Source organism: Melospiza georgiana, chromosome 13, assembly GCF_028018845.1.
Source record: "Melospiza georgiana isolate bMelGeo1 chromosome 13, bMelGeo1.pri, whole genome shotgun sequence".
NCBI classification, from domain to species: domain Eukaryota; kingdom Metazoa; phylum Chordata; class Aves; order Passeriformes; family Passerellidae; genus Melospiza; species Melospiza georgiana.
In genome coordinates this window covers 13,272,364-13,295,159 of record NC_080442.1, presented here as the reverse complement: position 1 = coordinate 13,295,159, position 22,796 = coordinate 13,272,364, and the positions used below count along the sequence as shown (strand labels likewise).

The 22,796-nt window shown below is 52.4% G+C and overlaps 1 protein-coding gene across 1 annotated transcript; it reads right to left on the bottom strand.

Annotated features, from left to right (window-relative positions):
- Positions 1 to 1,405: 1,405 nt before the first annotated feature.
- Positions 1,406 to 14,849, bottom strand: DET1 (DET1 partner of COP1 E3 ubiquitin ligase). The gene is made up of 5 exons (XM_058033385.1): positions 14,599 to 14,849; positions 13,029 to 14,149; positions 9,616 to 9,806; positions 7,818 to 8,009; positions 1,406 to 4,095 (listed from the first exon to the last, which is right to left on the bottom strand). The coding sequence occupies exons 2-5, from the start codon at positions 14,109 to 14,111 to the stop codon at positions 3,906 to 3,908; spliced, it is 1,656 nt and encodes a 551-aa protein (XP_057889368.1). The 5' UTR covers positions 14,112 to 14,149; positions 14,599 to 14,849; the 3' UTR covers positions 1,406 to 3,905.
- Positions 14,850 to 22,796: the final 7,947 nt, after the last annotated feature.

Genomic DNA, 22,796 nt, shown 5'->3' with positions numbered 1-22,796 from the left:
AAAGCAGCAAGACAGATCATAAAGAAGAAAAACAAAGGGATTTCTTAAAGCATCAGAAATCTGATTCTTCTAGCTGGGTCAAAATGACCAAGGGAAGAGCTTAATAGATGCAGCACCTGAGCAAAAGGAAGGTCCTTTCAGTACACACAGGCAGCTAAATCAGGGCCATAGCAGTGGAAGGTTAATTGATAGGAGTCTTTAGTAGGGACACATCTTAAACCTATCCATACATTTGATTCTAATGGGATTTCTGTGCCTTGCTGTCTAATGTATTTTATACAAGAAATAATGCAGCTGTCCTGCTTTCACTACTTTTATTTTCTTAAAGGAAAGGCAGCAGAAGAAGTAACAAAAGATGGGATTTTGCTGCCAGTCAAACACAGTTTCCAGCTCAAGCATCTCCTCCTCACTTAGTGCCAATCTGAAAAGCCACGGGCTCAAGAGCTTTCTGGTGTGCTCAAGGTCTGCACAGGAAAGCATCGGAGAAATGGAGGAAAGGTTCAAAGGAAAATCACTTTCATGCTCAAGATGCAGATGGTTAGGAGAACTAACACAAACAGGGATGCTGCAGAGTTCTCAGCCAGACTGCAAAGAGGCAGGGAGCAGCACATCGACAACCGGAGTGCCTCAGCACAATCCAAAAGCAGCGGCCAGGCTGTTCTGCCAAGCAAGGTGTGTTCAGCTTTGTGCTGGTTTGGCTGGGGCAGCTACAGAGGATGGAGCCCTGCTTTCCTGGACTTGGCTAAACACCTGCCAGACCATGTGAAGTGGGAATTAATTCCTTGTTTTGCTTTGCTTGCATGTGGCTTTTGCTTTACCCATTAATCAGTGTTTATCTCAACCCACAAGTCTTCTCACTTTTCTCACCATTGAGGGAGTGAGCAAGTGGCTCTGTGGGGCTGTTGTGGGGTTAAACCACAACAAGCTTTCATCCCTTGATCATGCAGAAAATGTCCAAAAGATTAGATAAATGCTGAAAATGGAATAAAGGAAGAGTCCCTGAGTACCAGCTGGGCTAGTAATAATATGCAAAGGGAAAAATGTAACCAAGAATTCCTCTCCCAGCATTAGCTCATGTAGACAAGAATTTGAGAAATCTGCAGGAACTACAGAAATGCCTCAGGGGGGAACATTCTTAAGGACACTTGTACTCTAAGTGCCAGGAAGAGGCAGCAAGCTCCCATGGGATATGTCTGCACAGTCCAAGGCCCTGCCATCTCTTCTTAGCAAAGGAATTCCCATCTATATCATTCAAATTTTTGGAAGACAAAGACAATAAATCAGACTTTTAAAGCAAATTCTGTTTATTCTGGTTTTGTCTTGTGTTGCTAACAAATCTTTGCCCTAACCTAGGAAAAATATCAGATAGAAAATATCTCCCCTTTTCTCCCACCCTCCCCACCACACACACTTTTTGTTTCTTAAATAAAAGCATCAAAATTTCAAGCATGAGAGACTTTTCTTTCCATACATTTCTGTAACAAAATTAACTCTGTTGTTGATATAAAATGCAGCAGCCAAGACCACAGGATCTGCTATGCTACTCCAAGGCAATTAGTACCCAGTATGATCAGTTTGTCTGCAAACATAATAAGAAAATACTTAGCACTTATCCAGCACTTTTTATCCATGAATCTCTAAGTGTTTTATAAAAGCTGAAAATATGTTTTTGGCCTCATTTACGGAGAAGAAAACACCAGCTGGAGAAGGAAGAGATTTGCCCCCAGCCTCAGAATTTAATAGCAGAGCTAAGAACAGATCTCTTTCTCAGCCCCAAGTCCAACAATCCATGCCACACTCTCTGCTTCACACAGGGAAGCCTGAATTTGGCAAAAGCCCCTACTACAGAAATGCTGAAGTTTATATTTTTTGCCACTGAAAAAAGAGTCTCAATGGAGATCTGACAGCTAATTTAGTAAGCACTGACTTCCTGAGGCTGTGACACCAAGGAGTAAACAGAGTCTCAGATGGAGCAGCTGGAAGCTTAGGGGGGAAAAAAAGTCTCATACTGAAGTGCGAACAGCTGTGAGAGTGGTGCAGAGGGAGGCAAATCCATGATCTACAGTGTGCAAACCATTCTCCACTTGGAGCTTTAATTGAATGTTTGAGGAACAGATCACAAGATAAAACCCTAAAACCTTGACAAATAGTGTCATTAGATGAGAGGAACCTGCAGCTAAAGCACTGACACCTCCTCTGTTAGCAGTCTCCTGACCCGCCGGCACTCCTGACAGACCTGAGACACCAACAGTGCAAACACCAGGAAAAGAGCAGTGAAATGCAATGTCTTGCCTAGAAATAATGTTTAGCAAGGCCAGGAGAGAAGTACAGTGAGAGGCAGAGAGCGAAGGCTGATTCAAGGACCTCGGGACACCCTTAACTTTGAGGCCCACCACTCATACCATGAGCGGGCGCCCACACAGTTCTTCTCCAGTGCATCACCAGCAAAACTTAATGCATGACTCCAACACTCCTCTTCACAGGCATGTGGCCACAACACATCTCCCACAGCTCATTTTGGTCCAATTGAGACACCCACAGGGTCCTTTAATAGAGAGGGTCTCCTGTGTATTAGCACCAATTTTCTATTGCCCCCACTGTACCTCTTAAAGGAATGGGACAAGAACAGGCTCCAGCTTCTGATGGAGCACATGGTGATGCTGGGATGGTTGTGCTGCCTGGCAGCAGTCATAAACCAGCCCTCATGTAAAAACCCCCCAAATGCTGGCCTACAACCAAAAACTCAATTTTTAAGAGACAAGGGTAGGCCAGCATCCTCACCAGCCCACAGTGGCAGGTAATTACACACAGGAGCTTAATTTATCAGCAGCACAAACACTGCCATGGTCCAGCCAACACTGCCACGCTGGCCAGCTGTGCTCTGAAGCCTGGAAACAGCATCTGGGTTCTCACAGAGAACAGTGTATCAAACAGACACAGGTAAGCAACCTAAGTCAACAAGTTCATCTCCAGACTGCCCACCCACAGCAGTGAACATGAATTCAGGTCTCCATCCTTCTTCCTGGGAAAACCCCACTCATTTTCTACACTGGTACTCCCAACACACAGGAGGGTGCCAGCAGCTGGGTGTCCCTCTTCTCAGCAGCAGAACTTGCAGATGGCCATGAGGATTAACCCCCATGCTGCAGAAGAGTCCTTCTGACATAACCAAGGAGCTGCTGTTGCTCCCCAGACACCCATCTTCCTCCTGCACCCACTTTCTCATGCTTTGCAGACAGAACCAGCTGCCCTGGCCTGCTGGTGTAACACTATCTCTCACTTAGGAGCTTTTACTAAGGCACAAAGATTAAGTGACTTGCATAAGGGTCAGGAACACACCTCATGTCTCTCAACTGTAGTGATTTCTCACACCTTTTTTTTCCTGACCTCTTGCATATTAAAATGACATGAGCAGATTGTGTGGATGAGAGCAGGATCTCATTTCCCAAGCAATTCTGAAGATACAAACAGGGGTAGCTGGATCCAAGCCTTCCCCATGGCTCCCATCCCTTCCCTCTGTGACAGGTCACCTGTCCAACACGATAGGAGAGCAGCAGAGCAGAAGGGAGTGCTCCACAAGTGTGATGCAAAGCTCCATCTCTGCCATCCTAAGACCCACAGCAGGATAGAAAACAGAGGAAAGGAACCTCAGCTACACTTTGTTCATCAACAGGAGCAGGAAAGGACAGTGGGGGGATCTCTGCAGCACAAAGAGGGTCAGAAGAAGCCCCCCCACTCCCATAACTGGGGTGCATCAGCTGATCCACGGCTGAGAGCCCTGGTGGGAGCTCCCAGTTGAGGTTTCTTTCCATGAGCGATGGTTTGGTTTCCCAGAAGGTGTGAGTGCCTGCCTTTGGTGCACCAGTGGCAGGGGCCCAGCAGCAAGGAGAGCACCCTGAGTCCCTCTAGGTGCAGCTGTGCCTCATGTGGAAGTTGACCACGTACTCGGCGTTGGTGCGCTGCACCGAGATGGCAAAGGGCTCGAAGGGGTGGAAGGTGAAGGCCACCAGGCGCCGCACCGTGTGATTGATGGGGCGCCCCAGGAGCCCCGCCTGGATCTCGAACTTCAGCAGGCCAGAGTCACGGGCGTAAAATCTGAAAGGAAGAGAAAGTCAATCAGGGCTGTTCCCCGCTATTGACTTTGCCATCTGGGCTCTTTGCATGCAGAGACAAGTTGGAGCGCTGGTGCTCCCTGAGGAGCAGAAGGTCCTTAGCTGGGTGCCTGGCTCTTGGCTTCGCAGGGAAGTCCCTCTCAGGGCAGTTGTTTTCCACTGTCTAGAAAAACATCACTTCTGATTTATTATTAGCAATGAGAGAACTCTGCCTGTCACTTTGGTGGACAAAGCTGACTTCACAAGAGGGAGTCAGTTTGGTTCAGGCCCCACCTGTGCTGGCTCTCCATCCTCTCTTAATGCAAGCTGCTCCCTTGATCCCCAAGGCAGATATACTGTACAGAACTGAACTCCCTTCCCTTAGCAATGCCCTTCAGAGTGTCAGGCCACCCTTTCCTCCCCGTGGTACTGCCAGTGAAGGCTTTACACTGCTGTCCTTGTTCAGTGAAGGAAGTCACTGCAATCCTGCTCAAGGGTGCCACGTTGCAGTGTATAGCTCAAGCAAGGTTTTGCAATTCCTTTTAGATTGCCACCAATAAAGCATTAATGAGACAGGCTGTGCAGGAGGTACCTGATGAATCGGATTCAATAACTACTGCAAGGACAGAGGTCAAGGAAAACTTTATGACCTGCTGCTGTCACCCACACACCTGCCTGTGGGTCAAGCACATATGCATCTCCTGCCTGTGGGTCAAGCACATATGCTCTCCAGGTGAGCTCTGGAACACAGCTCCAGCACAGAGGGAACATTTTCAGGGGGATGAGACAAACAGCTCTGAAAAGACAGGTGAGTCCAGAGTCTTTGCTTCTTGACCCTCCCCTGCACACTCTGTGTAACTGACATAAGCCCAGATAACACCACTGCCCACTGCTGCTGTCAGAACACAGGACTCTCTGTGGGGATCCAACCCTCCCCAAGATTTTGGAGAAGGCTTCTGGGATGTAGTGGTGGAGGATGCTGGATGTGGTACCTTCACCAAGTAGCTGGGCTCTAACTCAAGTCCTTCCCCTGAAGGTCTCTGTTTGTCAGACCATTTTCATTAGACCTCTTCCAACTTCAGGCACAGAATTGCCATTATGCCTCCCAGCTGTTTTCTTTTCCACCAACACTTAGTGCATGCGGGTATTTTGCATTTTCCTCCGATTTTAACTCCAAGAATGCTTTTAATGTCTGAGCACATCTCCCCCCCGCCAGCAACACGATGCTCTCAGCCTGGGAGAACGGATGATGACAGATACCAGCGATGCTGTTTCAGGAGCAGACATACTCCACATTTTAACAACACAGCCTATTGAGAACCTCATGTTCTTCCTGGAGGGCCACTCTCCTCTCCCTTCCTCTGAATCAAAGTGCCAGCCAGCCCTGCCTGAAAATTGCACACAAGAACCCAGCAAGAGAGTCACAATCTTGGTATTTGGCTTTTCAAAAAGCCCTTTTCCTCCTACACAAGGCTGGGTATGCAGAGGGTCATTCTTTAAATAAAGCACAGTCCCCCATCTGTTCCTCTCTCCCCCAATTCACAACAATTTACTACTCAAGATGAAGCTCCCTGTAATCTTAAAAGATGTGCTCAGTTTGGTATTTTTAAATGTATTTTTAAAAGCGCTCTGCAATCAGAGGCCATTTCCATGGGCTCTCATTCTGGGGATAAATTAGCCACTGCAATATAAAATTGTGTGTCAACAGAAACAGCAAGACCAGCCTTTTCAAACTGTAGGAAAATGGAAGATTTATCTGCAGACCAATTCTTTGGTTAAATGGCTCCTTATTAGCCATCTAGATGGATTTTAGAGACCCCCTGCTATAGGTAGAGCTGTGTTAGAGCCTCTTCCCTCAAGTGCCATCATTTCACCCATTGAATATCTCTTCAGGCCTCCTGAAAAGAGACTGGAAGATGGTGGTGATGGGGAACCTAAAGTCCTTCCCACCTAACAGCAAACAACCACTGGTCCCTTAAGGAGGCAGAATTGAACCTTCTGGGATGCAGACAAGCACTAAAAAAAGAACGCAGTGCACAGAAATATTGAATTGATGTGGAAAAGGTCTGGAAGCTTTCCTAGCTCACACATCGTGCCTGGAAACTGCACACAGATTATAACAACCTTAGCTACTGAAGGGTTTTCCATTCCAGACAATTACAGGACTTACATTACAAATCCTGTGGTCCCTCATTTCCAAGCCCTCTAACCCCAACAGGCAGCTGGCATTATTTTATTAATCCCTTTGTTTTGCACGTGAGAACCACAGCAGCACTATTTCAGCTACTGAATGGTTAAAGTTAGCGCCTCATCTTCTGCTTACTTTCCAAAAAACCAGGAGCCCCACTGCTCCGAGGCTCTATTCAAGTCCTAATTGACTCTGCACAGCTTTGAGCTTTAAAAGCTCTGGCTCTGAAACGCTGGTTTGCTCAGGGGAGGGAGGGAAGGTGGCACTTGGCTTTGTTTACTACAAAGACTCCACCGCAGCACATGACTGCGGTTCTGCTGCCTTTTGTCCGCGGGAGCCCTGCGCAGGTTGGCGCTGGCAGACAACTGCCACCCTGCAAGTCTTCCCAACATCAAGCATGACAAGGGGGAAAAGGGCAGGCTTTCTTTGCAGATAACATGGAAGCTGGAGATCAAACCAAATCATACAGGCAGAAGAATCAATTAAATATACATAATTTGGGAATTGAGAGCGCAGGAATAATCAGAAGTTCCCCGCCACCTGAGTCAGGGCCAGGGGAGATATGAAACCACTTTTTGAGAATGCGTTGATGAAAATAAAGTTGGGAAGCAGTCCAGAATGATCTCCCTAGGCTGCCTGAGCCCCCAACATGTGTGCAGTCACTAAACAAAGCACTCAGGCACTGAAGGCTCTCTTTGTTTTCAGAGCATAGGTTGCTTCTGCAGTACTAGGAGCAGAAATACTATTCTGCCTGGGTAACTCAGGCTCTTTGAGCCTGTCAAGCAGGAGACGTTGGATTTTTTAACCACTTCCTCTTGCAGCCATGGCTGCAGCCAACAAAAAGAAATAAATAGTCCTGATATTTCTTTAAGAAGCGTTGCAAACCTCCTTATTCTCAAGCTCAGACTTACTCCCTCTGCCAGCATTGGAGACTCAGACAGAAGAGGCACAGAATGGCCCTGGCACCTGGCTAAAATTCCTACTACAGACAGAAATTCCCTACAGATCACGGAGAGAAGGGAGTATGACAAGGAGTACAGCTCCCATGGTGAGAACAGTAAACAAGGGAAGTCTGAAAACAGCTCAATCAATACCACAGGCTTTCTGAGTAACACCTAGCCCAGATACTATTTTATTCACAGGACAAACCAGACAATCCTTGCCAACTAAACCCACATGCTCAGAGAGGATCTTTCCAGCATAGGAAAGCAAACATCAGAGCTGTATCACTCTGCAACCCAAACACAACGGCAGCACTGCAAGAAGAGGAGGAGGAACAAGACCATTCATATGGAAAAGGCTGAGACTTCACCACCCAAACCCTCCCCAGAGCAGAGCAGCTCAGCAAGGAAACATGAAGAGCCCTCCCACACACCCCCATTACTGTAAAGGAGAGAGGCCAAGTTTTGTGAAATAAATCCCCTGGTGAAAGGATTTCCTAAGAGAAAGGCTTCCATCTATTCCCTATTCTGCACACTTGATGCCACAAGGCAGAGGTGACTTACACTGACTCTCTCCTCACATACAGCTCCCCATACCTTATGGGGTGATCACCACAGGTCTTGGGCCGCTCCATGACTGACACCCACTTGTCATCATAGCTGAAGAGGGACAGGTCGAGGTAGGGGCTGCCGCTGTAGGACTGGGCGCTGATGGGGAGCTGCCCCAGCAGGCGCCGCACAGCCTCCGTGTGCCCTCCGTACTTGGCGTTCACAATCGTGTCCTTGAACCTGCAGCAAAGCAAGAGACACCTCCTTTTCACAAAGGCCACAGCTGAACAGCACATCTTAAACAAAGCAAGCAGGAAAACTGACAGGGAGAGAAAACAGCTGCAGTGTAGGAACTAAAGCGGCTCGTTTCCAAAGATGTATCACCGTGATTCAAACATCAACCAGTTCTGCTAACCTTTTCATCCTCCCTTATCATTACTGTCTCACTCACAATGTCCAGAGTGACAGAAGGAGAAGAATGTGCCTATCCACAACGTCTGGACCCAGCTGCTCTGCTGTACAGGAAATGAACAGGATCAGAAACAGGGAGAGATGGATTAGCAGCTGATCAGTCAATCCAAGTTTTACCACAAAGCCTGGAAACAGCACGAGCAAAAGCCAGGGGGCTTTCACACTAACAGTTGAGCCCTTAATGTTGACTTGACAATCCTCTTCTCTCCACCCATTGTTCTAAATGCATAAAGGGAGAAACCTTAGATGAAGAAGAACCTTGATGAGGAGCATAAAGCTCTCCAGAAACTACAGTGAGCTGGAAGTTCTTCCTGCTGGAGAAATTAACACAGGCTGGATTTCTCTTTCCAAGAAAAATTTGAAACTTTACATGTACTAAAACAGTCAGATCATCTGCAGGGACAATAAAGAGGGTAAACAGCCAGAAGCCAGCTCACTGTGGACTATGCTCTATGGTACTTTGCTGTAGAATTTACAACACTCCTGTTACAGGCCCTTGTAGCAAGGGGAGGAAAATACTCTCCTATCTATTCTAACAAAAGGCTGAAGTTGTTAGTCGTGAGTCTTCAGTGAGTCCTCTCATTGTCTCTCCCATTAAGCATTATGGATTTCCTGACAGGTTTCTCAAGAAAGTTACAGACATAGTCAATTTCGTCAGACTTATGTGACATCAGCCTAAAGTCAACAGAAGCTTGATGCCCATAAGTGGATGGCAAGTACTTTGGATTATGAGAAACAAGCCACTGGAAGAAAAAAACACCTGAGTCACAACAAAATTTTCCTAGAGAAGTAACACACTCTGCCTCATTAAAACCACATCTGACTGTTAAGGCATATTCTAGAAACCCAGGTTATTTTGGTATTTTGTTCAGCTTTCACAACAGATCTAAGCAGATGAGTTTCCCTTCTCCTAGTACAGTGATGATAACCACAAGCTGGTGACTGACGTTGAGGAAATGCTACAGAAAACAGTTTGGTACATGCTAAATTCAGAGAATGTCACTTGGCAAAATACACACAACTGGATCATGCCAGCATCTTGACAAATCCTATCTTCAGGGACCAAAGTTACTGGGCAGTAACACTTTAATAACCTCCAAAAGAGTTACTGCTCAAGGAGAGACAGAAACATCTTTCTCTCAAAATTCCCTTCCTTTCTTCTAAGCAGCAGTTTGCAACTGCTTTGCTCCTTCCCCTAACAAGGTAAATGCTGTGGAATATAAAATCAGAGGCTGCAAGAATGAACCATGTATAGTCCACCTGGCAAAGGGGCCAAAGGAACTGGTTTTCTCAGGGTTGGTATTTGATACTGGCCTTCAGCAGACGGGGCTGAGCGAGTGTCTATACGGAATAAAGCATGCTCCGAATGGCTCACCGGCGCTGGATCTGCCTCGCAAAGTTGTTGCTGGAAGCTGAGCAGGGGAACTGGACAGCCTCACTGTGCAAGGTGGCATTCCTGAAGAGGTCACAGAAGTTCTCAAACAGCTCCAGCAGCTCATCAGATGTGTTCTCAAACACGGCAATGACCTCCGTGGTCACCATGTTGTACACGACGAAGAACGAGGGCTGGCGAGAGAGGCAGAGGTTACCCAGGAGAGCACAGCTGGGGAAGCTGTCCCTTCCTTCTCCCCACATCACACCACAGACCCTATCCAAATTTTTCCACAGCACAGGAGAATCCTACATCCTCACACTAATCCGTTCTCCTACTGGAATGCCTCAACATGTACCCAATTATCCACCTCTCAGCTGCGATTATTTAAGAAAACTTAATGGGTTTCCAATTTTTCAACTCGAACTAGATGAAACCGTATTGTTTTCTCTACTTCTCTGTCCTCCACCAAACCCAAAACACTTACTCAAGTGCCAAATTTAATCTTCATTCCTGCTGAAAAAATTACTTCAGATCCAATGCTAGCTGACCTTAAATTATTTTTACCTCTGCATAGATATATTAGTTTCTTCCCCTTCTTAATATCTGCATCACACAGAGATGAGCCTTTTTATCTACTGTGCACTACATCACTGCCCAAAAAAAGCTCTGCCCCCCAGGTACCCTGCCAACACAGAAATGAAAATCTGAAAGATATTGATGACTTCTTAATGCTGACATTCTCCTGCAAGATGGCCCTTGTACCATGCTGTGGACTGGCAATGGCAATGAATCCCGGCATGAATGAGCAAGAAATTGGGAAAAAAGGTGACATTGTGTCAGCACAGCTACAGCAAAGGGAGATGACATTCCCATCCCATTGGGAAAGGGCGTATTTAATTCTTGGTCATTAAAAGTAGCTTTCATTAGAGACAGAAGTGCTGGCACCCCAAAGTAAGAACCTGTCCCCACTTCAAAGGGAACTAATTCCTATGGCATCTGATAAAATCTTCTGTCAATAGAGGCAATTCCTAAATGCTTCACCTCCTGCTCCCAAACAATGCTCAGGGATGATGGCAGGCACTCTGCCCACCCCACCCACCTGCAAATATCACAAGGTTTGTTTGTTTTACAGCCCCAAAATAAACTATGATAATACAATCCAGCCCCCACACGTCCAAACGAAACACACAGGATGAGGTTACTCACTAGACTACTGCCTGAGGAAAGGGAAGCCCTTCTGAAATAAAGGGTTGGAGCAGAGAGAAAATAAGAGAAGACAGCAGAAGGAAAAACTATTTTAATCACTAAAGACTGCAGGGAGTATCCTCCAACTTTTTTATTTAAAGTTTCTTTGCCAGGTTAACATAGAGACACATCTACAGGATGTCCCTGAGCGGGGAAACCCTCACTGCTTTTGCAGCACCTGTAACACCACCAAAACATCATCACAGCATGGGAGGCAGCAGCTGAGTGCCACAAAAACCACACAGCAATGCTGACAAGCCTACCAACACAAGCCTACAACAGCAACAAACCCCCAAGCTCCCTATGCAGAGCACACTCCTAAAGATCTCAAAGGACAGTGCAGACCCAGACAAAAACCACACAACCCACAACCATGAACAGCAACTCCTCAACTTTCTTGGCAGAGAAGCCAGAGGGGAGAAAGGATCCTGAAATTGGATGAAACCTTGCGCTCCTTGTCTGACAGACTGAAGAAAAATGGGAGCTGTAGTTATTTTGTGAGCCAAGTTTTACTCAGGAAGCCCTAACACAATGCCTACCTTCAGACAGGTCTGTGGAGACTGCTCCACATCTGGAATTATCTCTGGAAGAAGTGAGAAATGAGGCACTTTTCTTCCCCCAGCACAAAACCCAGCGCCTGAGGCACACTGCGAACAAACCACAAACTGCATCTTAAAGTAACCCTGGGGTGAAGAGAGTGGAGAGCTCCCTGCAGCAAACCAGGCACTAAACCCTACTAACCACAGCAGAGTGCAGAGCTGAGCCAGCCACAAACATTTACATCAGGGCCAGGAGCTCATTCCAGACACCAGCAACGAGCAGAACCCTGCAGGGCACTTCCACAGAGCCTTCGTATTTCTGAGACAGACATTCAGCTTTACACCAATGGGCAACATGGATTAGATAAAGCCTTACCCATTTCCTCCCTAAGCAACTCCCCCAAACAAACACCACAGAAAAGGAAAATAAAACAAAACAAAACAGAGACATCTCCCAGGAATAACCAGACAAAGGCAACACACGAAGAGCTACTGTTTATTTCTTCTAAGTCCTGGCAAAGATGTGGGGAAGAGAAATGTATGAGAGAAAACAAACCTCTGGGGAACAACCAGACCTACATGCTGCATTGGAGATTTATCACAAATTCTTGCTAAATACTTTCAACAGAATAAAACCAAGCTGATTAAAGGAATAAAAATTAGCTAATAAAATCCCTTAGTTTCACAGGGCTCAAAACGTGACCAACCACTCTAAAAGCAGTAAAAAGAGATGATCAACATGCAGGGTTGTAAAACATCTGGAGGGACCCAGCACTGACTGAGCTACATTTGCTCTAATTCCACTTCTTTAGTAATAAATTGAAAAGAGAAGCAATTGGCCCATTAGCCTGATCTAAAAGCTGCTACTCCAATTTGGAGAGATCATAAATACTACCTCTTACTGGAGCTTGAAAGACTAAGTACGTAGGCAGAACAGAAATGGTAATTGTACCAGGGAAAATGAAGACTATTATATTTGAAAAACATGCTTGAAGATACATGAGAAAAAGGAGAGACTACCTCTACAATTTAAATGGAGTATATAAACTATCAGCTAAAATTAAATTCATTTGGGGATTTGGGGAAGGAAAGAGGATTGAGCATCTGTGAGCATGGGAACAATCCTCGGAGAAAGGAACTTGGTAACACATCAGATCTTTCTCATTTTGCAGGTGAGAAGGAAGGAAGCAAAGAAATTAAGAAAACAGAAGATACAGAAGTTATTCAACACCAGAGGCATTAAAAAAGACTCAGGTACTAGGGATCCTAAATAACCTTGGCAGGCTCATTAAGGAACAGCTCACAGCATTGCTATGCTTGAGCACTTGTCCCAAAGCAAAGAGCAGCCTGAAGAGGGAGGCAGAAATTAAGAAAACAGAAGATACAGAAGTTATTCAATATCAGAGGCATCAAAAAAGACTCAAAAAGGTACTAGGCATCCTAAATAACATTTGCAGACTCATTAAGGAACAGCATTGTAATGCTTGAGCACTTGTCCCAAAGCAAAGAGCAGCCCGAAGAGGGAGGCAGTATCTGAGCCACATGGTCTAGTGGACCCCTAGCAAGGCAGTGGGAATTAGATGATGTTTAAGGCCCCTTCCAACCCCAAACCACTGTGTGATTCTGTACCTGGGAAGGATCTGTCACCCGCAGCGTGACCACGTCCTCACTGGTGTATTTGATAAACAGATGGTTCTCATCCAAGAGCTGCATCTTCCACATGCGGAGCTGCCTCAGCTGGTCAAAGTACTGGAAGAACCTTCTCTTTGCTATAGCACTCCCATCCTGCTCGGCCCTTCTCCACAGGTACACCAGCAGCCTGTGCTTCAGGGAGTTGATGAAGGGCTCCTTGTAGGGGTTGGCCATTCCCGTCTGCGTGTCCCGCTGCACCTCGGGGTACACGGCTGACAGGGTCAGCAGATCGTCCTCGTAGCAGAAGCGGCCGATGGTCCTCACGTCGATGAACGTCCCCTCGGGCGTCACCTGGAAGACGTGGATGGTCTGCTGCTGCACGGAGAGGATGGCCAGGATGTTCTTGTACAGGTAGAGCCCCTGGTTGTGCGACAGGATGACCTTGTCGCACTTGAAGGCGCGCGTGTCGCACAGCCGGCCCGTGTGCAGGTCGATGATGTGCAGGGAGTAGTCCTCGAGCGGGGAGCGCGGGTTGGGCGTCACGGACTCGCTGTTGCGGTACACCTCGAAGAAGGGCGGGTGCGGCTCCTCGGGCAGGTAGGCGGCCGAGCCCACGATCACGTAGCGGCAGTCGTCCGTGAACAGGCTGCACTCGCGGTTCAGGTGCTCCCCGTTGGAGGCCACGTTGGTGATGTGCAGCAGCACGAAGAAGCGCTCGAAGAGCCGCCCGCGGATGTTGACGGACCTCTGGTCGTTGCCGTTGGCCAGGATCTCCCCCTCGTAGCCCTGCAGCAGGTCCTCGGCCGCCTGGCAGCCCTGGTACTCGTAGATCTCCAGCGAGGTCTGGTCCGAGGAGAAGGCGATGAAGTAGCGGCCGTCGGGGGAGAACTTGCGCAGGAAGCAGGGCGGCTTCTCCACGTTGACCACGGTGAAGTTGGGGAAGACGTTCTGGTGGAAGACGCGCACCTGGTGCCAGTGGGTGCCCGCCTTGCCCGAGCTGATGCGGCGCCGCTCCAGGCGGTGGATGACGTTCTGGTTCTGGATGCGCCGGGGCCTGATGGTGGGCGCCTCATGGTCCATGGTCAGAGCTCTACTTCATCTTCATCTTCATCTTCATCCTGCAGGGACAGCACACGTGCCCTGGGACCGGCACAGAATTCAGGGAACGGGGAACCCATGGACCCACAGCGCCCGACAGAGGGGGTTCGTAAAACAGGACAGAGGGAGCGGGGGGATAACACAGGAGGGGCACGGAGAGCAGGGGAGGGACTGGGAGAAAGATCTCCCAGTGCGAGGCACCAGGAAAACAGTCCAGAGATGCCTCCAAGGCAGTCCTGCCTGCTGAACAGACACAACGGGGAACAAGGAGGGAGCCAGGAAAGGGCACAGGCACAGCTGGACACCACAGGAATAGCGGGAGCCTCCATACACCGGGAAGGGAGCCCAGGAAGCCAGGGATAAATGCAGACATGACAAGCAGCAGGCACAGGGCACAGCTTGGGAAGAATGGAGGAAGCTGGGGGCGAAGGGGCACAGGAAGGATCACCCGCGATGTGTCCGGGCCCACCTGCCGAGAGGGAAGCGAGGAGCTCCGGTCCCCTGGGCTGAGGAGGGACTGAGCTCCAGGGAAGCCCGGGGGCAGCTGAGGGCCCCCCCGCCAGGGGTACTGGGGATCTCCCGCCGGCCCGAGGGGTAAAGGGACACGGGGGACTGGGGGCCGCGGTGGTCTCCGCGCCGGTATGGGACCGGGGAGAGGTGTCGGCCGCGCTCACCGCTGGGGCCGCGCCGGGTCCCGTTCATGCCATGGCCGCCGCCATCTTTCCGCCACGGCACAGCGGCGGGGGGCGGCACCGCACTTCCGCTTCCGGCCCCCGCCCCAGAGAGATGGGGCCTGCCGGGCCGGAGTGCCGCGAGCGGCTGGAGCGTCCCCTGGCGGCGGGGAGGACCCTGCACCGGGCACCCGCCGCCTGTCCTGAGCCACAGCGCCCTCAAACTCATCCTGCTTCCATCCTGAACCCCAAAACCCATCCTGCACCCACCCTGACCCCTCTGCACCCCAAAACCCATCCTGAACCCCAAAACCCATCCTGCACCCACCCTGACCCCTCTGCACCCCAAAACCCATCCTGAACCCCAAAACCCATCCTGCATCCACCCTGAGCCACAGCATCTCAAAACCCATCCTGGACCGCAGCACCCCAAAACCCATCCTGCACCCATCCTGAACCCATCCTGAACCCCCACCACCCACCCTCCCACCCCAGCACCCCAGAACCCATCCTGCACCTACCTTGTACCCCAGCACCCCTCCTGGATCCCCAGCATCCATTTTCCACCCCGGAACCCATCCTGCATCCCTCCTGAGCCCCAGCACCCTCCCTGATCCCTCTGCACCCCAGAACTCATCCTGCCTCCCCTGCACCCACACTGCACCCCCTGCACCTCCAGCACTGCCTTCACCCATCCTGCACCCACCATGCCCCCTCTGCTGCCATCCTGTACTCCCCTAAACCCATCCTGCACCCTCCTCCAGCCCAGCCACCTCATCCCAGCACTCTGCAAACCCCATCCAACCATCCCCAAGTCCCCTACATTGCCCTTCACCCCTCCCTGCTCCTGAACCCCCTGAACCCCTCCATGCCTGGAGCATCTCCTCCATCCCCAGGAAGGGTCTGGCACAGTCCCATCACTCCCAGCATGGGGACACCACAGGGGACACCACCACACCTCCCTCCAGCATTTTGGGGTACACCCCAACACCAACAGCAGAGCCTGGGGTCACCCCCGGGCACCTCTCGGGCCTCCCCAAGGGTTTGAAAGCTTTTGCCCGCCTTGGCTTTTAGCAGCACCCCTCCGCCCAGTGCATTAGCGCCGAGGGCAGCTCTGAGGGGCTCTTCTCCTTCAAAGGCAAGCAAGCAGGAATGTCAGGCGGCCCTTGAGATCCATTTGCCGGCCTCTTGCCGGGGCTGAGCCCACGCAGGGCTCTCGGAGCCACTCCAGAGGCAGGCGTGGGAGCGGGAGCTGGAGAGGGGCAGGGTGCTCGGACCGGGGGGCTGGGGAGCCTGGGGGGGATCCCATCCCTGCATCCCAGGGCTGTGCTCCCTCTGCTGTGGGGTGGCTGGACCCAGGGATGCTGGGGAGCCCAGGGGACCCTGTTTGGGAAGATGAAACAGGAAATCCTTATAAATATGATTGCCTGGGAAAAGATTTTGAGAATGTAGAAACTGTAAGCGACATCGAAATGAAAGCAAGCTTTGAGATACCTCAGTTTCTGAACAACGGGAAAACAATGGTGTGGCCAGTGAAGGTAATCTCCTTTTGATGGAACAACACCCTCTGCTTGCAGACAGCTCCAAGGGTCAGAGCAGACCCTACAGCTTGGCAGAAGGGGCCCAAACAGGAATTTTTAGGGTTTAAAATGTAACAAGTATGGTAATGTAGTGATTCTTATAGGCTCTATGGAAATGCTATAGGATTTGTATCTTGTACTAGATTGGTTAGTGAGAATCAGAATATTCAGCACAGAAAGAGATTTATTGTATTGTAACGGGAACCTTACTCTCTTACCCTTTTACCCCCTTACTCTCTTACATTCTCATCCTCTGTACCCCTCTCTCCCTCTCTCGGGCCTGCTCCGAGCTGTGGCTGCAGCTCCCAGCAGGGCCCTGCACCCAGGCCCTTTGCAATGAACCCCAAATCCCAGCAGGGCCCTGCACCCAGGCCCTTTGCAATGAACCCCAAATCCCAGCAGGGCCCTGCACCCAGGCCCTGTGCAATGAACCCCAAATCCCAGCAGGGCCCTGCACCCAGGCCCTGTGCAATGAACCCCAAATCCCAGCAGGGCCCTGCACCCAGGCCCTGTGCAATAAACCCCAAATCCCAGCAGGGCCCTGCACCCAGGCCCTTTGCAATGAACCCCAAATCCCAGCAGGGCCCTGCACCCAGGCCCTTTGCAATGAACCCCAAATCCCAGCAGGGCCCTGCACCCAGGCCCTTTGCAATGAACCCCAAATTCCAAGACCTGGCTGCAGAGATCTCTGGTCTCCATCCTACTCCCCCCTATGCTCCTACAGGATCCCATCCCCGCGTCCCAGGGCTGTGCTCCCTCCCAGGGCTGTGACAGCAGCACCCAGCCGGTGTCACCTGAATGGCAGGGGGATGCCCGTGCCGGGCAGAGCTCACACCGCTGGATCCCCGTGTGTTTATGGGATGCTGTAGGGTCTCAGCAGCGCTGGGACAGAGCCAGACCCCACCGCCCCACTGGATAAGAGCTGAGTGGCTCCAGCTGCCTTCCTGTGGGGTGTCAGCCTGCCTGGCACCCCTGAGCAGGGGGGTGACCCCAGTGCCCCCCCAGCTGCCTGCCCCATTCCCATCCCACAGCAGTTTGGTGCCCAGCAGCCTCAGCCGTCCCTGTCCCTGCCGGGGGCACAGGGCGCGATGACAAGGCTACAACGAACGGCCCTGGCCTCCCTCTTTGTCTCTCTGCCTCCTGCCTAATTAATTGAGATCCACCGTAATAGGATCAAGCTAAATACCGGAGAACATCCGAGCACACAGCAGCTGGCAGGAAAAGGAGCGGCACCGCCGCCGAAGGGCAGCTCCGCAGCTCCTGGCCGGACAAAAGAGCCGCAAATGCAGCAGCGATTGGTGCTCCCAGAGCTGAGAACTTCATCCCAAAGCCTGCTCACAGCTCAGCCCCCTCTGTGCTCTGGCAAGGGGTTGGAAGCCCTCGATGGGCCCGTTCCAGCCAGTGGCAGGGATTGGGATCCTGTGCAATAAATCCCAGAGCAGGCACAAGGCTGAGGACAAAGTTAGTCCTGGTTTATCTCGGCATGGGGGTAGGCAGCAGGTGTGGGGTCATAGTGCCAGACCCCCAGCCAGGGGGTTGCTGAGGGCTCAGGACTCCTGGGACATTTCTCACCTCCCACAGCATTTTGTGGGACCTTTTGGGCTCCAGCAATGGGGGTCACACACCTGTCCCTGTCCTTATGTGCTGGCACACAGGTGGGGTGTCCCTTTGCACATCCCCAGCCAGAGGAACAGGGCAAGCCCAGCCTAACAGCCAGAGCTCTGATCCTGGGGCTGGTGTGGATGCTCCTGGGGGTTTGAGGGTCCTTGGCTGGCCCAGGGGGCTGCAGGGCTCCTCCAGCCTTGCAGGGCCACTCTGGGTCCTTGGCTTTGGATGTCACTGTGTGCCAAGGAAAGAGATGCTCCGTGCCTTTGTGGCATCACCAGCACCCTGCCAGTGCCACATCCACCCCCAGCTGGTTTATCCAGAGACAGCAGAGGTTAAAAATTAAACAAAACAAAAAAAAAAATATATATATATATATATAATGCAGCTCATTTGGGCTGCTTTGGATGTTTTTTTTCTGTTCCTCAAGCAAGGACCCTTCTGCTGTTGTTGCTTTGGCTGTTTCTCAAGAGCTTCCCATCCCTGGATCCCGTGTCTGCTTTCCCAGGCCTGGAGAGGGGGTGTGAGGAGAACAGCTCTGGGCAGGTCACAGGGGTGGCTGCTCCCATCCTGGCTGCCCCCAGCCAGACACAACCCCCAGCATGAAATCCCTGGGGGAAAACCTGGACCATCTCCTCACAGGGATGCTTGTGGAGGAAGAAAACCCTCCAGGTCCTGAGACAAGCCCCTCTCATGGCCACTGAGCTTGGTGGCTTCAACTCCTTCATCAAGCTGAGGGCAGGGGAAAAGAAGATTGACCCTATTTTTAAATTTTTCTTAATAGGTAAATAAGAGGGTGAGGTTTGCACAGGGTCCTGGTGTGGGGAAGGAATGCTGCAGCCCTGAAGTGCTCCCCAAAGCCCAGGGTGTGCAGGTATTAGTGAGACTGTTCTGTGGGAGCTGGCTGCTTCCATGGGGTTCCTTTTTAAGGTGAAGCATCCTAAAGGTCATTACAGAAACCATCTGGGGGAAAAAACCCTTGTTGGTGTGAGAAAAGACCAAAGGAAACAGAGGGAGTCCTTGGGTGTATCTCATCTCTCCAAAAACACAAGGGTGTAATGAAATATTTGATTCTTCCCCAATCCTGAGGAGGAGTGACTTTATTCACATTTGCAGAGTTTGGGGCTCCCATTGCAGGGGGATTCAGGTTCACATTCACACATTATCATGGAGGGGTGAACAGGTCCTATCCAGCACAGCCAGGCCCCCTCTCCCCACACTGGGCAGCTCTCTTTGGGATGAGGCTCCCTCAAAGCCAAGTTTGCAGGATGCAGCACTGGTGGACCTTCACAGCTCTAAGGAAATATTTCCTTGTCACCAAAACATCCCTTCCTCTGGTTTTAACTGGTGCCAGGGGCTCATTTTGGAGTGGAACTGGACAAATTTTAGAGGCTGTTGATGGAATCACCACCACTGTCCCCTGTGCCATACCTGGGGGTGACAGCCCCATGTCCCCCATGCCACCGTGGGGTGACAACGCTGTCCCCTACAACACACCCCGCACAGGGGGATGGCTCTGCCCACCCCCGTGCCACCTCTGAGAGTGACAGCCCTGTGTCCCCCTTGCCATCCGTGGGGGTGACAGCCCCATGTCCCCCGTGCCATCCGTGGCGTGACAGCCCCGTGTGCCCCGTGCCACTCGTGGGGGTGACAGCCCCTTGTCCCCCGTGCCATCCCTGGGGGTGACAGCCCCGTATGCCCCGTGCTATCCGTGGTGTGACAGCCCCGTGTCCCCCCCATGGGGGTGACAGCCCCGTGTGCCCCGTGGGGGTGACAGCCCCGTGTCCCCCGTGCCATCCCTGGGGGTCACAGCCCCGTGCCACTCGTGGGGGTGACAGCCCCGTGTGCCCCGTGCCGCCCGTGGGGGGCAGCCCGGCAGCTCCTCGCGGCTGATGCGCAGTGACATTTGCAATCTGTTGCCATGGGCGCTCGGGGACTTTTGCTGTGGAGGGGGATCGCGTTTCTCCCCCCTCCTCCTCCTCCTCCCCTTCCCTCCCTCCCGATGACGTCATGGATGACCACGGTGGTGACAGGGCCACCTGTGGGCTGATGAGGGGTTTAAAGAGACAGTCTGCAGCTGCAACAGGAGCCCTGGCTATTGTCTCCGCACCTGAGAGCGGGGAAACCTGCAGCCCCCAGACCATCCATCCATCCATCCATCCATCCATCCATCCATCCCGTCCGTGTCACCTCATCCCTGCATCCCCTGCCGCCACCACCGCAGCTCTCCCGGGGCCGGGGGTCCCGAGCTGGCTCCCGTTATCCCTTCCCTGCTCCAAGGTAAGGCTGCGCTCCGTGCCCCCCGTCCCGCTGGGGGCTGCAGTCCCCAATGCCGCTGGGCAAACCCAGGGCTGCAGCCTCAGGGGACCCCTGGGAATGCAAAGCCTGGATGGGCGCCCCCAGCTTGGGCAGAACAGCAGAACCGCCCCTGGGACAGCAAACCCCCGGAGGTGGCGGGTCCCTCCCTGCTGAAGGGGCTGGGGTGCTCCTGCCGGGGAGCTGTGGGGGTCTGCAGCGTCCTCATCCCTGGCATTCCCAGACCACCTCAGAATATGCCCAGCACGGGGTATCTGCCTGCCTTCTATGCCAGCTCCCTGGAATAAACCTTGTCCCTGCCTCATCGAGGGGACCCTGAGAGTGATGCCATGCCGTGCACCCAAACCCACCATGGGCAAGCCCTGGTGATGCCAGGAGCCACGGTGCGTGCTGAGGGAGCAGGTGAGAGGAGGAGAGGAGCTGCCCTCCTCACCTGGTGGGGGAAGAAGGACCAGCTGTGCCCTGTCCTGAGGGCTTTGTCCCACTGTCCTTCCAGCTCCAATGGGGCACGCAGCAGGTAAGTGCCTCCGCTCCGTGTCACTTGGATGTGCAGGCGGTGAACAAGGTAGAAAAAGGGTCTGGCACCTGTGAGAGGCTTGGAGAAGAGCGGGGTGGAGATGTGCATGCAGGGATTGGTGTGTGCATTCCCATCGAGGGGAAGGCTGTGTCCCTTCCCGCCAGACACACTCCACTGGTGACCCTGCAAGTCACCAAACTCCTCGGTAGCTCCCACCAAGCAGTCCTGGAAGGTCTCTCTGAGCCCACAGCTGCCTGCAGAGCCAGATCCACTGGAGCCTGCAGGGACCCCCAGCAGCCACAGAGCCCCTGGTGCCACAGGGGTGGCAAAACAACCGGGACAAAGCCCACAGCCAGCTGCCTCTGCAGCCCTCCTGGGCACCTGGGGCAGGTGGGGAGGTGCTCCATGCTCCAGTGGCTCTGTGGTCCATCCTTGAGCACCTGAGCAAAGCCAGAGATGCAGCTGCCCCTGGGATCCCGCTGGGGCTGTCCGTGTCCTGTTCCTGCTGGGAGCTGGAGGAATAAGCAGCAGCATGTTTCTGCCACCCATCCCTCAAAAGATGCAGAGGGCTCGGGCTGGGCCTGGTTTTTGGGTGGAAGGAGTAAAATATGAATTGTCTGACAGGTGGAAATTTCTGCCTGGGAGGTTTTGGCATTTGCCCACCTGGCAGCAGCAGAAGTGCAGGGACACAGCCTGGACCTCTTGGCACATGGCCTGGGAGATCTGGGGGGGGGACACCCACAGCCCCCTGTGATGCTCTGTCACTTGTGGCCCCCCTGCTGCTGTGGGTGCAGCCAGAGAACTGGGGAGCTGTGGCTGTGCTGGGCAGCCCTGGGTGCACCCCCTGCCTTTGGAGAGCTGAGGCTGCTGCTCTGTGGGCAGCTCCTTGGAAGATGCTCCGAGCAGGGTGTGTAGCAGAGAAATTGGGGGGCTGTGTCTGTGCTCAGCAGCCCAGGGCAGCCCCGGGTGCACCCCCTGCCTTTGGAGAGCTGTGGGGAACCCGAGGCTGCTGCTCTGTGGGCAGCTCCCTGGAGGATGCTCCGAGCAGGGTCTGCAGCAGAGAGCTGTTGGGGGGCTGGCTGCCAAGGTCAGGCTCACCCCCTCCCTGCAGGTTGTGAGGGCAGGGGCTGCTGGAGCTAATTTAATATCAGATGGGTACGGCGAGGGCTGCCTGTTGTTCCAGTCTCTAAAAGGCGCAAGCAGAGCTGAACAGGCTCGGGTGGGGGTCTGGTTCGTGCCGATATCACAGGGAGCAGGCGGGGGTTGTACGATGTGCGATGCACGGGAGGAGTTGTGGAGTAGCTGCCGGCTGTGCCCGATGATCCAGGGATGTAGCGCGCAGCCATCGTTCCTTTACTGCCTCCAAATCCTGCGAGAGCAGCGTGTAACCGGCAGGGAACCCTTGCCTGTGTGCGAGGGCACCCAAATATACACATCCACACACGTGTCCTACCCCAATACGTCGCGGAGCCGGGGAATGCCAGCACATGGGCTGGTTACGCTCCCAGCTCCCCCCCGGCAAGCGCTTCCACCTCCCCCATCCCCTCGGGGAAAACTCTTCCGACGCTGCTGCTGATGGATATCGCTGCCGGAGCGCGGGCTCCTTTCCTGACCCTCCTTCTGGCATCACCCAAATCCCCTCTGCCAGCTCTGTGAGCTTCAGCTGGAGATGGTGCAGGAGCTTGGAGCTAAATGCCCGTTTGCCAGGGTCTTAAATAAGGATGGGATCTCCAACAGGGATTTCTCTGGGTGGGGAACGGAGCTGGGACCTTGTTCAGCCCAACCCTTTGGGCATGGGAGAGAGAGTTGGGATGAAGTGACCAATTCCAGCCTCGAGGTTTCTCGCTGGTCTGTGTTTCCCCATCGGGGTCTGAGCCCACCCAAGGCTCAGGATGTCGCTGTGTGCCAGAGTGACAAACACAGCCTGTGTCCCTCTGGTCAAACACAGAGAGGGGATGAAGGTGCCAGCTTTGATCAA